This window comes from Podarcis liolepis, assembly GCF_965112155.1.
Source record: "Podarcis liolepis genome assembly, chromosome: 8".
Taxonomy (NCBI): domain Eukaryota; kingdom Metazoa; phylum Chordata; class Lepidosauria; order Squamata; family Lacertidae; genus Podarcis; species Podarcis liolepis.
In genome coordinates, this window is record NC_139560.1 from 62,540,978 (window position 1) to 62,556,874 (window position 15,897).

The 15,897-nt window shown below is 42.9% G+C and overlaps 1 protein-coding gene across 12 annotated transcripts in view; it reads left to right on the forward strand.

Moving 5' to 3' along the window:
* The first annotated feature begins 4,854 nt into the window (after positions 1-4,854).
* Positions 4,855-15,897, forward strand: part of MAK (male germ cell associated kinase) — a 29,481-nt gene continuing 18,438 nt past the window's right edge. For 3 of the 12 annotated variants that reach the window (XR_014529610.1, XM_083519345.1, XM_083519349.1), the window contains exons 1-8: positions 5,084-5,357; positions 9,403-9,711; positions 10,344-10,398; positions 10,485-10,606; positions 12,377-12,456; positions 14,128-14,260; positions 14,435-14,606; positions 15,299-15,466. Coding sequence is in view for 10 of the 12 variants with exons in the window: in XM_083519345.1 (XP_083375471.1) it covers positions 9,611-9,711; positions 10,344-10,398; positions 10,485-10,606; positions 12,377-12,456; positions 14,128-14,260; positions 14,435-14,606; positions 15,299-15,466 (831 nt within the window). In the remaining 2 variants the exon portion in view is untranslated. Of the gene's footprint in view, positions 5,358-9,402; positions 9,712-10,343; positions 10,399-10,484; positions 10,607-11,709; positions 11,875-12,376; positions 12,457-14,127; positions 14,261-14,434; positions 14,607-15,298; positions 15,467-15,897 lie in introns of all 12 variants that reach the window. The other 9 variants (XM_083519350.1, XM_083519354.1, XM_083519347.1 and 6 more) reach the window with 8 other exon arrangements.

Consider the following 15,897-nt stretch of genomic DNA (forward strand, 5'->3'; position numbering starts at 1 on the left):
CTTGCGAAGCAAGCCCATAGGGGAAATTCGTCTTGCGAGGCAAATCGCGAACGGAAAAACCTTTCGTCTAGCGAGTTTTTTGTCTTGCGAGGCATTCGTCTTGCGGGGCACCACTGTAGTATCTTTGAAACTAAGGCACATGGTTGATAGAAATGTATTTATAATTACTGCTGCTGCTTGAAGGGTTCAAAAAGTAGGAGAGAGCCATACAAGTATTTCTTTCACTGTTGTCACTTGCAAGCTGTGACTCGCAAGTGTTTCCCTGTATCATCAGATGTCCTACGTTTCAGTTTTTCCTATTCAGAAGTGCTTTCAAATATGAAAAATGTGACATGTGATGTGGCACAACAAAATGCAAAAAAGGGAAAAGATGCAATAGAAACATGAGAAATATGAATTTAATTTTAATCTACAATGAGACTGCCTATAGAGATGTTAGTAAAGTTCTGACAAAAAAGAGGTATTCGTTAAAATGTGGTATGTGTGTGAGGGGGGTGGGGAGAGAGAGAAAGGATGGTGGTGGAAGGAAAGGAAAGACCTTTAAAGCTGAAATTCTACACCCACTGAAAAGAATGGTTCTTGTATTGAGTAGCCATATACAGTGGTACCTCGGGTTAAGTACTTAATTCGTTCCGGAGGTCTGTTCTTAACCTGAAAGTGTTCTTAACCTGAAGCAGCACTTTAGCTAATGGGGCCTCCTGCTGCCGCCGCACCACCGGAGCACGATTTCTGTTCTCATCCTGAAGCAAAGTTCTTAACCTGAAGCACTATTTCTGGGTTAGCGGAGTCTGTAACCTGAAGCGTATGTAACCTGAGGTACCACTGTATTAGGATTGTGCCATAAAAAGGTTACTTTATGGGAAATCCCAATTTCAATAGACAGGGATTCCATTCCATATCCATTCATATTTGGATTAACAAAGCAAACATAATTTCTTCCATCAGGGCAGGATATGCTTCTACATTCTGCATAGAGTTTAATCCAAGGAAACCCAGATTCAAATCCCTACTCAGCCATGAAGCTCACTAGGTGACCTTGGGTCATTCACACACTCACAGCCTAACCTACCTCATAGGGTTGTTGTGGTAATAAAATGGGTAAGGGTGAAAAATATGGGTGCCACCTTTGAGGGAAAGGTGAGTCTTTTGGCATCCATCTGTCTCAAGAGGCAATGGAGTGCACCTCCAGGGGTGACGTCAAATTGCTGTGTTAGCAACACCGTAGTGACCTCCATGGGACACAAGCCTGGCCAGTGTATCTGGAGGTCCCAGGCTGCCCAGATGACCAGACTCCCCTTCTCTCAGCCTCACTGATATGGTCCAAAGGAAAAGAGAGCAATACTTTTGGCACCAGTTTGGCCACGGCAGTTACTGGAAGGAGGCGTGCAAGGTGACATCCAACTGTCTTAGGGACTCCACTCAAGATTTGTTTACTCCTTAGCCTTTTCTTCTTCCTGCAAAGGTGAGGCATAAATGCAAAAATGCAGAGTTATAAATGCAATAAAGCAAAACATAAGGTGAAACTACACTAGCAGTACTGAATCTGTAGCACAATCCAGTTACCTTGAGAAGGTATTGAAGCATAAACACTGAGCCAGCTCTTGGGTATCAAATGACTGGACCTATCTAATAATCAGTGGCTGCAGGGTAAGATAAGACTTTGAAAATGCTTGTTTGCTAGGAATTCTTATCTTGTTGATGTACAGAGCAGTAAAGCTTGCTGTTTTTATCCAGAGATATAAAGCAGTATGATTTCTGATTGAAATCTTCGTGTATGGTGTTAGTGCTATTTAACCAGCAATATGTTTTTAGCCATTTGAACTCCAAATAGCTAATGTTTTTAACTTTTCCTCCTTGTTTAAATTGCTCATTAAACCAGGAATTAAGTGTTACCACATTTAATGTAAACAATAGCAGTAGGGCTCCATGCCTAATTTGGTTTATGGCACTAGTTTTAAGACTTCTTTTGAACATCTTTTCAACGGCAAGATCTATTGTTTTCAACAGTTTATCCTCTGGATTCCAGAAAACTGACTCTGTTACCCTGACTTTCCAGTTGACTTGCTGTAGAATCAATTTGTCTGTCAACATAAGCCTATATCTGCAGCAAAGAAGCCGATCAGGTTTACAATTGAATGCAAAAAGAAAAGTAAGTCAAGTGAATTTTCACTTCTAATCTGCTGTACAGAGAGGACGCAGGGGTGGCTTTGCTTCGGCCAATGCATGTTACCTGCTTTGTTTTCCCACCCCTGCAGCCCTGCCAGAACTCCTAAACTGTACAAGAAAGCTGCCATCTGCGCAAGCACAACCAACAGCTTGCGTTTTTAAATCAGATGGAAGCTAGTTGGAGGGGAAATGCACCAATAAACAGAAGGATCCTATGGTTTGTGGCTAATGCTGTGTGCACTTGGCTTCAGGTACCCAAAAGCTGTGGGTGGCACTGTGGGTTAAACCACAGAGCCTAGAACTGGCCGATCAGAAGGTTGGCGGTTCAAATCCCTGTGACGGGGTGAGCTCCCGCTGCTCGGTCCCTGCTCCTGCCCACCTAGCAGTTCAAAAGCACATCAAAGTGCAAGTAGATAAATAGGCACCACTCCGGCGGGAAGGTAAACGGCGTTTCCATGCGCTGCTCTGGTTCTCCAGAAGCGGCTTAGTCATGCTGGCCACATGACCCGGAAGCTGTACGCCGGCTCCCTCGGCCAATAAAGCGAGATGAACGCTGCAACCCCAGAGTCGGCCACAACTGGACCTAATGGTCAGGGGTCCCTTTACCTTTACCTTTTTACCCAAAAGCCGGAGTACACTTGAGCCAAAGCAAAAGGGTAATGTGTACACAGCCTCACAAGTCATCCATATAAATACACAGAGTAGTAGTAGACACATCCTTTTGGAATGAAAGTTAAGTCCTTCTGGATCAGGCCAACAGCCAGTGGCGTAGTGTGGGGGGTGCAGGGGGGCCGGCCGCACCGGGCGCAACATCTGGGGGTTAGGGTTAGGGGGCGCAAATCCACGGGCTAGGGGGCGCAAATTACTTGCCTTGCCCCGGGTGCTGACAACCCACGCTACGCCACTGCCAACAGTCAACCTGGTCCATCTTCCTGTCCTCAGTGACCAACCAGATGCCTGTGGGGAAACCACAAACAGCACATGTGCGCTGCAAGAAAGCCCTCCCCACCTGTGGTTTCCAGACCCTCCAAGTGTCCCTATTTTCCAGGGGCAGACCCGGATTTACAGAAGCTGCCCAGGTTTCTGATTTGGTCTCAGAATGTCCCGCTTTTCCTTAAGATGTCCCTATTTTCATCGGAGAAATGTTGCAGGGCATGGTAGGACATCCTTATTTTCACTGGAGAAATGAGTTAACCTCAAGCCATCTGAAGGCAGCTCTGTACTGTATAAGGAAGTCTTTTTTTACAAAAAGTTTTTTGTTTTATGTTTTTATATATGTTGGAAGCTATCCAGAGTGGCAGGGGCAATCTAGTCAAATGGACGGGGTATTCTTATTCTTATTACAGTCAAACCTCGGTTGTTGAACGTAATCCATTCCGGAAGACAGTTTGACTTGCAAAATGTTTGACAACTGAAAACTGAAAGTGGAAGCCTCAATACGGAAGCTGCATAGCACGTTCGGCTTCCGAAAGTCGTTTGAAAACCCGAGCAGTTACTTCCATGTTTTCAGAGTTCAGGAGCCAAAACATGCCAAAATGGAGGCGTTTGGGAACCGAGGTTTGACTGTATTATGAAATAGGACGTCCCTATTTTCATCAGAAAAATGTTGGAGGGTATGCGTTTCCAACAACTGACATTCAGAAGCATTGCTGCCTCCCAGGGTGAGGGTCCAGAGAACAGCCATCGTGGCTATCGGAGGGGGACACTGATCAGTGTAGCGCATAAAGGTAAAGGTAAAGGTACCCCTGCCCGAACGGGCCAGTCTTGACAGACTCTGGGGTTTGTGCGCCCATCTCACATCTATAGGCCGGGGGCCAGCGCTGTCCGGAGACACTTCCGGGTCACGTGGCCAGCGTGACAAAGCTGCATCTGGCGAGCCAGCGCAGCACACGGAACGCCGTTTACCTTCCCGCTGGTAAGCGGTACCTATTTATCTACTTGCACCCGAGGGTGCTTTCGAACTGCTAGGTTGGCAGGCGCTGGGACCGAGCAGCGGGAGCGCACCCCGCCGCGGGGATTCGAACCGCCGACCTTTCGATCGGCAAGCCCTAGGCGCTGAGGCTTTTACCCACAGCGCCACCCGCGTCCCCCACCCACCCGCGTCCCCCACGTGTAGCGCATAGGGGGTGTCATTTTAGGGGTGAAACTTATTTTTTGCACATTTCTTTAGCGAGGGGTTTCTGGGTGTGAGGAATTCAAATCTACTACGATATTACTTTAGCAACGGGACATTTTGCTTGGTAAATCTACGTTTGATTTTTTTAAAAAAGCACATAAATTGCTCTTGGAAAACCAAATAATTTTAATTTCATTTTCTGAAAATGTAAGGTAATGCTAACTAATAATAAAAAATAAATAAAATCAATATATAATAAAACTGCAAGTACTTGGCAATCATTTCTATGCAACGTTACACACATTTTAATTAGCAAGCAAAACTAGATCGTATTAACTTAGTCCAAACGTGTTTTGAATTCCCAAGTTCATATTACTGTACAACTTTTTAACACCCCTCATTTTTTGGAATTCGGAAGATAAAATATTCAGCAACGACGCTCCTGCGCAAGCGCGCAAAGGACCGCCCCCTCGATTCTACAAGCAGGTGCGCGCGCACTTTCTCTCTTCTTGAAGAGGCCACTTTTTTTTTTTATTTAATTCGCCGGCGCGTGCGCGCATAATCAACAAGTCGAACGCGCGCGCGCGACCTTCTCGCCTTTCTACGGCTCGGAGGCTTAAGTGGGAAGCGTCATCGCCGCCGCCGCCGCAGCAGCTGCCACGCGCGCGCAGCTTGCGTCCGCCCCGCCCTCCCGAGTTGCTGGGCCGGCCGTTCTCGAACCGTCACTCAAGTCAGCGCCCAGCCAATCAGGATCAACGACGCGAAGCTCGAGCGCCACCCCGCCACCCACCTCTCGTTCCTACGGCCCTACTCCTCCTCAACTGCTCTTAGGCCCGCCCGCTCCTCCTGCGTGCCTCGAGAGCTGGCGCCGGCGATTCGTGTTGCCTAGGAAACGGGTCGCCGCCGCTGCCGCCGCCGCTTCTTGACGCCGCCGCCGGTTCTAGACCCCTGGCCGGGTTTAGAGTCGAGGGAGCTGCTGGTGGTTCGGAGGTTGGGATGAGGCGGCCAAGGGAAGAAGGAGGAGGACCCGGAGGGGGCGGCCCCGGAGCCTCCGCAGGCGGCCAGCAGCTCAGTGGTGAGTGAGGCTAAAGGCGGCGGCGGCGGCGGCAGGGAGGGCGGATTAAGGAGGGTGACGAGGCGGGCAGGCAAAGAAAAACGCCTTTAACACCCCCCCCCCGCGCGCGTTCTTATTCTGGAGCAGCCCCGTTTGAAGCATTGCAGGGGGTTGGTCTAGATGACCGTGGGAACCCCCTTCCAACTCTACGGTTCCATGATTCTTGTGACTTGGGATTTTACTTCCCAGGCTCCCGTTAACTTTGGGCAGGACTTCAGAGTTCAGGCGCGATCAAGCTATAAGGGCATTTAGAATCGCGTCTATTTCAGTGGGAAGCAGCTTAAAATGGGATATCAAGCATAGGAGCGACTTTGCGCTTTTCGTTTATGTATCTCACTTTTTCCTCCGAGGGGCTCGCATCACTTATTTTATCCACGCAGGGAGGGGTGGGTAAGCCTGAAAGGAGGTGGGCAACCCACTGAGTTTCATAGCCGTATGCGGGTGTGAATCTGGGCCTCCTCCCAGGATCTAATATTACTTTCTTCCACTGTGTTACAGTGGCTCTTAACAGTACTTAATTTGGGTACCTAATGAGGCGTGGGTTGAAATTTCCAAGAATGACGGTGCAGTCAGAAACGTGTACTACCCAGAAGGAGATCTGATGGATGTAATGGGGAGTTGTAATGGGGAGTTTTAAGATGGTAGAATAATAGTATTGTAGAGTTGGAAGAGAGCAACCCTCTGCAATGCAGGAATCTTTCACCCAACATGGGGCTTGAACCCACAGCCCTGAGATTAAGAGTCTCATGCTCTATAGACTGAGCTATCCCAACTCAACTATGTATTTCTTTAAAATCTCTGGCTACCCTATCTACTGGTAAGACTGGAGGGCCACAAGGGGACCATGGTAGGGAAAGACTGATCTACAGCATGTCATCAAATCCCCCCCCTCCAAAAAAAAGGAGCACCTTTGTAGGTTTTGCTTGACCAATCACAGCTGTCACCTTCCTCATACAAAATGAGATATTTTCTATTCACTTGTGATGACAGGATTGTTGCAGTTAGATAGAACTATTGGTGGGAGGCTGTGGGCTGAAAACTGACAGATTCCATGGCGGGAGGATTGGTTTTGCCTTCAAGAAGCTGATCAAAACAAAGGTCAACCACAATCTGCCAAACATCATTTATAAGCTTTTTCATATGGGAAAATAAATATTTTAAAATTACTATGAGCTGGAGATTCAGAAATCTAAAATTTTCAATTAGCCTAAGATAATTTAGAACTATGGCTGTAACCCTAAATATATGTTGAGCTCAATCTGAAGCAGAGAAATTCTACATTGATTCCAGTAGGTAGGCTTAATGCTGCACTTGATAGTACTGTATTTTTTTAATGTTCCCTCCACTGAAATCACTTATAAACATTTTCAAGTAAATACAATTAAGAGCAGATTATAATAAAGTGGGTGAAATTATTGAATGCATATTGTTTCTAGGTGTGCTGAACGAAACGTAGAAGGGTAGGGACAGCGTCTCCTCTTAACTATAGGGATGATGACAGATGTACAAATGCCAAGAAGAGAAGAGTTCAAATAGTGTTCTTTATTCACAGAATGAAGGGTGCAGTTTCCACTTGAATAAAAATATGTGAAACTACCTTGTTTACTACCTTGACTACCACTTGTCACTGTTTAGCAACAGCAGCAGTTTGTCCTATAAAAGTAAACACGGAAAGGAAACTAAAGCAAAATGAAATCTATTGTTGTTGTTGTTTAGTCGTTTAGTCGTGTCCGACTCTTCGTGACTCCATGGACCAGAGCACACCAGGCGCTCCTATCTTCCACTGCCTCCCGCAGTTTGGTCAGACTCATGTTTGTAGCTTCGAGAACACTGTCTAACCATCTTGTCCTCTGTCGTCCCCTTCTTCTTGTGCCCTCAATCTGAGGGTGAACCGCATTGAACTTAGTGGGGTTTATTTCTTACGTAGACAAGTATAGGATTGCAGTAGCAGATTGACAAGCCAATGTCCCATAGTAGTTCTCTTGGTTCAGAATAATCACTTCAGCAAGTAACTGGAAAGGTGATATAGGCATCTTCTGTTGTTGCTGCTAATGACTTTAATTACCTGAAGGATGGCACATTTCCACAGATGGTTTTTTAGAATGTGTGTGTGTTTTACTGGCAGTGACTGGTTAGTCAGCACTGATTACTTAGGCTTTAGTTCTGCCAGTTGTACTATTTTATTTTTTATTTTTAGAATAGCATTTTTACAGGCAGTGTCATCAACTTTGATGTGCTTTTTGCCCACTAAGTATGGCTTCTGTTTTTGAAAAATTTCTAGTTATCCATCTCTAGGAAACAAATGTATGTGCATCAGAGCTTCTGCAGGCTCTCTTTCAGTTGTGATGCTTTCTCTATAAGGTTACGCCTTAACATAAAGATGGTAACTATCTTTTTATTGAAATTTGTCTTGAAAGGATGGCAATTAGTCAGTTCAGTGTTACTTTGATTCATACATAGCTAGCTATCGCTCTCTGCAATTTTTCTGATACTGCTAGGCGCATTTGCATTATGGCAACTTGACCTTTATCTGTCCTCTGCTTTAATCCTCCCTTGATCCTCCTTGAGGAGATTATTGGCAGCATGTCTTGAACAATGAGGAACAATCTGTTGTTTACAATAGCATTTTTTCTCCATCTCCCTTGGGAAACTCCCAGGGGAAGGTGATATACACTTGTCTCCAAGTTCTGCGTAAGAGTCAGAAGTACGCTGTGGGGCCTGCAGATTATGCTCTGTGTGCCTGTTCGAATTGTCCTTAAGAATAATGATTTTAAAAATCATATTGAGAAGTGGGTGGAATGTGCAATAAACAGAAGGACTTCATTTGCTTATTCCTGCACCACCATCCTATTCTCTCCTTACATACTTCCTCTGAAAGCTCTGTTATGCAATTAAATTATACCAACAGCTGTGAAATGCTGCAAAACCATTTAATTTACTTCACATATGTTTTTGCCCTTCAGTTCCATCCTCTAAAACTCAGCTACCCAGTTAATTCCATTTTAATTCCATTTTGACACAATTGTCTCCTTTGTAGCCTTCAAATACAGCTAGGTGACAGCTTCACGGGCTTCCGGTTTTTCATTATATTATTTTTATTATTATTTATCAGACAACTATGTGTAAGTATCCTTTTGGGGGTTCTGTATTTGCTTCATCTGTTTCAGCACCACCAGAGAATCTCTTTTCATACAAGCAGTAGCCTGGTCACTGAAGATCCTCTTGTGTGCTTTAGGAATTTTTCTTCACTGCATTTTTGGAGCATTCCTTGTAAAAGCATTCACTGTAGCATATGTGCTGCTATAGCATCTCAGTTTGGGAACTACTCTGACATGCCTAATAGAATCATGTTTTGGAGCTTTCTTTACCTCCATGAGAGCTAGAAACCTGTATTTAATAATTAAATTGTAGAGTATTAGAATTGTAGCTAGTGTTGTGGCAGTCTAGAAATGAAAACTTTGATCACTTTGGTGACATCCTGCACAATCCTATGGCAGAATTAAGTCCCACTAATTAAGTAAATGGTGATAGTAAGTCCCACAAAGTTAAGTAGTGTTTACTTTCTAGTAAGTGGGTTTAGGTATGGTCTAAAGCAGCAATCCTATACACACTTACCTGGGAGTAAGTTCCATTAAACTCAGTAGGACTTAGAGGACTTAGTTGTGAGTAAACATGAATAGGATTGCACTGCTAATATCGCAGCCTATAAGTTGGCTTGAAATAATATGTTGTATAATTAATTAGTCATCATGATTATTAATAGTCAGAACCTGCAGTGTCGTTTCACTTGATTCTACTGTAGTATTAGCCCTTCTTGCTCTCTCTTTTTATCCTAGAGGGAATTTTCCCACTTTACAGGAAAGCTAGTTTGGCATTCTGCTTGGATTTAGCTCAAATCTACTTTGCATGTTTATTTTTTAAATATAAAATGTTTTAGTTTGCTTGTTGCATGATAGTAACATGCTTTCCCACAGAATACTTAAACAAAATATCTGTTTCTGTTAAGGACTCTTGTAAGAATGGCAGCATTATTCCCTTCACTACGACGTTATTTCCGGATAGTGTGGTTATAATACTGGAAAAGAAGACTGATGACTTAAGCAAGTACTATGACAGATTACTCGCCCATGTAACAGCAACATTCTCAAAAGTGCCAGCTTGAAAAAGAAGCAGTTTTAGCATTTTAAAGGATTTGGCTAACCTGTTTTTACAAAATGAATCGCTACACAACCATGAAGCAACTTGGGGATGGAACATATGGCAGTGTACTGATGGGGAAGAGCAATGAATCAGGGGAGCTTGTGGCCATCAAAAGGTACGTGCCATTCAATCTTCATGCATGACAGTGCAATGTTACACATGTCTACTCAGAAGTAGGCCCCATTGAGGTCAGTGGGAAATACTTCCAAGTAGGAAGGAGTCTGCATATGATGTTGGTTGCTGTTAGTGAAACATTGACAAAATATAAATAACAACAAATATGTAAATGACTGAAGCCTCATTCTGGATGCTCTTAAGCAGTAGTAGAAATCACATGTAATTTCCCCCCCTGTTGGCTTGTGCTCTTTGAGCCACCTCATTTTTCTCCCACTTTGCCTTCTGAGGTGGCTTTTTACCTTTTGCTGGGCTGCTGCTTCTGGCTAGCTGAATTGCAGCATTGGGACCCTTTCTGCGCTGCTTTATTTTAAGTTATGCTGATTAGAATAAGCCGTTATGGAGTGTACACTGCCCATTCATTTCTTACCTTTTTCAAATTCTGTTCAGTAGCTTGCATTGAGATTGCTGCCAAGACTTTTTAATTTGTTCTGACATTAAGTAGAGCAGGTTGTAACTTCTGAATCGGGAAATAATATTTCAGTGCTCTGTATAATCTACTCTACTTTCTATCTCTTTGTGTGTTTCACTTTTTACCTAATAAGCATGGGTTCCTTGTGACTTTTATTTCAGAATGAAAAGAAAGTTCTACTCTTGGGATGAATGTATGAATCTTAGAGAAGTCAAGGTAATGCTCATATTTACTAAATAACTGTTTAGGCCTGTATTGGAACCAATGACATGATCATAATTATTCTCTCTGATGTATTGCAGTCTCTGAAAAAACTTAATCATGCCAATGTGATAAAGCTGAAAGAAGTTATTCGAGAAAATGACCATCTTTATTTCGTGTTTGAATATATGAAGGAAAATCTCTATCAGCTAATGAAAGACAGGTATGTCCACTTTTAAAACTTTGCTTAGATCTGGTACCCACTGCTCAGTGGGTACAACATCCTGTTTGTTTTTCCCCCTAGAACTCTGTTCACAGTCTCAGTACAGCACAGAAAGGTGATTATTACAATATCAAAGGGGAAATGTTCATGTTTCACATATCTAAGAACCTGACCTAGTTGGTTTACAGCAGATCTATTGAACATGTGAATATTATTTGGAGGTCTTTAAGCAGAGGCTTGACAACCATATGTCAGGAGTGCTCTGATGGTGTTTCCTGCTTGGCAGGGGGTTGGACTCGATGGCCCTTGTGGTCTATTCCAACTCTATGATTCTGTGATTCTATGATTATTGCAAGCTCAGGTATCTTAAGCAGGTCAATTATTTTCCTCTGAGAAGAGCCTTTTTGTTACTCAATTTTAATTGGATGCTTTTCGATTTGTCTTGGAAGGGAGCCTTGTTTATGTGGCACAACAGAAACTGAGAACCTTGTATATTACTTTTTTGACATCCTTGGCATCCTATCTGTATGTCAGTCTGAAACAAGTTTCTCTTGCAATTTATGATGGACAAAGAAAACTAGTGAACTCTTCAGAAGATTTACTTTGTTAGCCAGAAAGTGTCAGACTGTTATTTAAGAGTTGTACTCAACATTGCAGTAAGAGAACGTTTTTTCAGCCCAAGGATTTCTCCTTGCACAATGGAATGTTCTGCCCCTCTCCTCCTCTTGTGCGCCCCCTAAATCTGTTCTGGGAGTTCCTGACCCCCCCCCCCCGAGAAGATTTTGGAACAGAGTGGGGTATGCATGGGGAGGGGGGAAGTCCCATAGCGCTAATCCATGCACTAGTGCACATATTTAATTGTATCCTGTTGTTAGTCAGCAACATGTTGGGGATTATCTAAACCTTGTGTTGCTTTTGTTGAGTTGCATGTCATAATTGCCATCAAGAAGTACAGATTAATCATTTCGCTTTTCTGTTGCTTTAGCTGGTGTAATATAGATTCTGTTATACTATTTAATATTTATTTATTTGTATTCAGTTGTGCTCTGTAGTCAATATTAAATTAAATTAAATGAAATGAAATTGAATTTTTAACCCAGCAGCTTTCAAATGAAGTGGTCATCAAAGCCATAGGATCACTTGGGAGGACCAGCAGAGCGGCAAGGTTGCAGCTTTCTGCCCTGCTCATCAGACCCATCTGCCAGTCTCCAATACTGCCAGACATCCATCCATGTGTTTGAAGAGTGCATAAAACACAGTGCGCATAGGTACAAATTGCATGATTTCCAAATTGTTCATGGATATTGACTGCACTGTTCAAGCCTACACCTACTGCTTTTTATGCACATATGCTCTATTCAGATGTTAGTGCATATTTGTGGATGTCTGGCAGAACTGGTATACCTGAACATACCTGGGAGGGGGGATGTAAGCTTGCTCTTATATCGCCCCTAGAGAAGATTGCTAGAGTTCAGAATTGTTTACATATAGGAAGAGTTGCAGAAAAGTTTAGAATAATTGTGAACATCAATCATTGTGATTTTATATTTATATTGTTGGGCATCCTTAGAAAAGTTGCGGTGTGAATTCACTGGAAGAAGTAAATGAAAACTGAATACCATTCTGGATGGTTAAATCAAGGCTGTATGGGTTGATTTACTGCATTTATATAAGACTGCCACATTTTAAAATGAGATTTTCTGCTTCATAAACACAAAAAACTTTAATGTTGCAAAAATCTGCTGACATTGTCAATTTGTTTCCTTTCAGAAATAAGTTGTTCCCTGAGTCTGTCATCAGGAACATTATGTACCAGATATTACAAGGGTTAGCTTTCATCCATAAACACGGTAAGACACTTCACTATTCTTGCTTTATCTGAGTAAAGTAAATGTACAGTGATAAGCATGTGTAACTTGGGGGGAAATGCTTCATGATTTGTTAAAGTAAGATTGGTGTATATTATTACTGTTATGCAGTGTCAGTGGATCAAATGGAGAAGGAACCTTCTGATTGATACATAATTCAGCCGGTCCTCTGAAACAAAGCTACACAATAGCTGGCAATTCCCCACCCACCCACCCAAAGAGTGTTATGTTTAAATCCTTTGCTCTACCTTCAATTTTCAAGGCAATATTAATTTTACCTCAAGTTGAATCCATCCAACCATTGGACCTCAAGCAGAAGGCCCTTTAGCAATAAAAATAAATATCTAGGACTGCTCCATGTGTTAGGCCAGTGATGTACTGAGACAGATACATGGTTGTCATGGTGACTATGAAGCTCCAGGCCAGCCCCAGGACTTCATGGCCACAGTGAAGTTGTTTACTAGTGGGATTGATGGTACACTAATAAGATCCCTGATTTGTCACGGGAAAGAAAGTATCACATCAGGTGCCCAGGTGCACTGCCTTCCGTGAAAGAAAGATTGCAATTTTTTTGGCTGATGCCCCCTTCCAACCCACCAGCCTGTGCTGGTTCTGTACAAAATGCTCGGGTAGACAGAGCTGGTTCAAGGTAGATCCACCCAGGTTTTCTGAATACATTGCAAGTTAACCCCCTCATCCAAAATGAAATCATGGATGGTGGTAATTTTATTATTGGCTGATGCGTTCATCGGCAGCACCACTTGGGGAGCAGTGGGAGGCAAATTGGCACGGTCATTCAAACTGTGATGGTTGAGAGATGGTCCAGATGCAGCCACTTCTCAGCTGGCCTGACCATGCTTCAAACGATATCCCTGGTTATTGAGGTGCTCTGACCATGCCCCCAAAGCACATTCTCCTAAGCACATGATTCAAGTTGACTTTATATTTGGATTCTGCATGGTCTTTGGATAAGCTTGACCCAGTAACAAAGTGCATGTATATAAAAAGCAGGGCTGGGGAACCTATGGTCCTTAGGATGCTGCTGAACTCTATCAGCTTCAGCTACCCATGGACATTGGTCAGGGATGATGGGTGTTGTAGTCTAGCAACATCTGACAGGCAACAGGTTTCCCATCCCTGCGTTGCAGCAATCCAAACCATTAAAAACTTTATGCCAATGTATGATCCAGCACAATGTTAACACTGAGTAGTACATATGAGTAGGTAAAAATACCTTAAAATAGTAAAGCAGTAAAGTGCAAGTATCACAGATAGATTTGCTCTGGCAGTTAAAATGCAGGTGCCACAGGGAGACCTTTTAACACCCCACCACCACCATTTTTGGGGCTGCAGGATTTTGCCCTAGTTTAAAAGCAGATGGTTCATCATTCTTTAATTAAAATTCTTTAATTAGTTGCCATAATTACTAGATGCCAGCTGCTACAGGTCAGAATGTTCTCTGTATTTAATTTGATAAACAGATTTTTTTAAAAAAGAAATGGTAAACTAGTTTAGAATTAATTCAAGAGAGATTACTTTTATTTTCCACTTGAATTCCATGCCCTAGTTCCATATTTCAGGTAGTTGTTGATACTGTGGTTTGTTTGTTTGTTTGTTTGTTTGTTATATCTTTGTCCGTATTCACATTTACAGGATTTTTCCACCGGGATATGAAACCTGAAAATCTTCTCTGTATGGGTCCTGAACTTGTTAAAATAGCTGACTTTGGACTGGCTAGAGAACTTAGATCTCAGCCTCCATATACAGATTATGTTTCCACCAGATGGTAAGTGTGGCTGCATTTGTAACCCCACTTTATCTGGGAGTAAACCCCATTGAATTCAACATAACTTGCTTCTGAATAGACATGGTTAGGACTGTGTTGTTATTCAGCATGACCTTCACTTACCTTTTGCATCTCTGCATGAATGTATTCAATTATTTCTCTTCACCGTCACAGGTACCGTGCACCTGAAGTTTTACTGCGATCCTCTGTTTATAGTTCTCCTATCGACATATGGGCTGTTGGCAGCATAATGGCTGAACTATACACACTAAGACCACTTTTTCCAGGAACAAGTGAAGTTGATGAAATCTTCAAAATTTGCCAGGTGTTAGGCACTCCAAAGAAGGTAAGCTACTTTGAGAATATGTAATGGCTTGGATGCTAAGTTAAATTAAGCAAGTTCACAAATGGAAAGTTTGTCATCTCTTCTCTGCCCCCACACCTCTGCAGTGGGTTATGAGGAGGCTCCTGAGCAATGTGAAATAGGGGCAATGATTTATTATTCATATTGTTTAACAGTGGTACACTGCTGAAAGGCAGAAAGACGGGTAACCAGGAGTGTTTTTGTGTAGATGGAATGTGTTGTTGTTGTTTAGTCGTTTAGTCGTGTCCAACTCTTCGTGACCCCATGGACCAGAGCACGCGGAATGTGAGCTCCATTTAATTTTGTACTGAAAACAAATTTCTGGGTTCATAATTCTCTAATTTTAAATGTACAGGCAACTCCCCATTTGTGTGTGATCAGCACGCATTTGACCACTGAAACATGTGCTGTTTTTGGCACCACAAGGGGACACAAACTGTGCCTCAGAACACCCACCCGCCCTGCGTAAATGGGGAGTTGCCTGTATGTCTTTTACACTAGGCTCCCATTGGTGGATCTCAGATTTCTAATAAAAAAGAAAGTAGATTCCGCAAGCCTGAAATCTGCCCACTCCTGGTCTAGAAGAGTTCATTCCCCCCCCCAGCTTTTTTTTAAAAAATGAAACCTCTTCTTATCTGATGTATCATGGCTGCTGTTGTATGCCTTTTTCTCAGAATGATTGGCCAGAAGGATACCAACTTGCCACTGCAATGAATTTTCGCTTCCCTCAATGTGTCTCCCTAAACTTGAAGACTCTCATTCCAAATGCCAGTAATGAGGCAATACAGCTTATGTGTGAAATGCTGAACTGGGATCCAAAGAAACGACCTACAGCAAGTCAGGTATGTCATATGCAAAATAGTTTTAAAAAATTATCATGAGTAGTTGGGCCACTGCTCCTATCAGCACCGGATGGCATGGCCAGTAGTTAGGGACTGTGGGAAATGAAGTCAGCAACATCTAATTCCTTATCACAGTTTAAAGTTTAAAGAAAGTAGCACTCCAATAGAAAGTTTGGGGGTTCTAAATTCATTTTTGAAGGGCATGTTACAAACTCTTTCCTTCTATGGAAATCAGATAGTCACCAGTAAGGAGCAGGTCATTCTTAGTGGTGGCTCCATCTTTGTGGACTGATATCCTCCAAGAGGCATCTTCATATCCTTCCTTGCTGGCCTTCAAGTGCCCATGTAAGATTTAACCTGTTGAGCAAAGCCTAGATCAAAAGGAAAGAGGGGGAGCAATTGACCTCAGGTGGTTGCTCAGTGCTGTACCT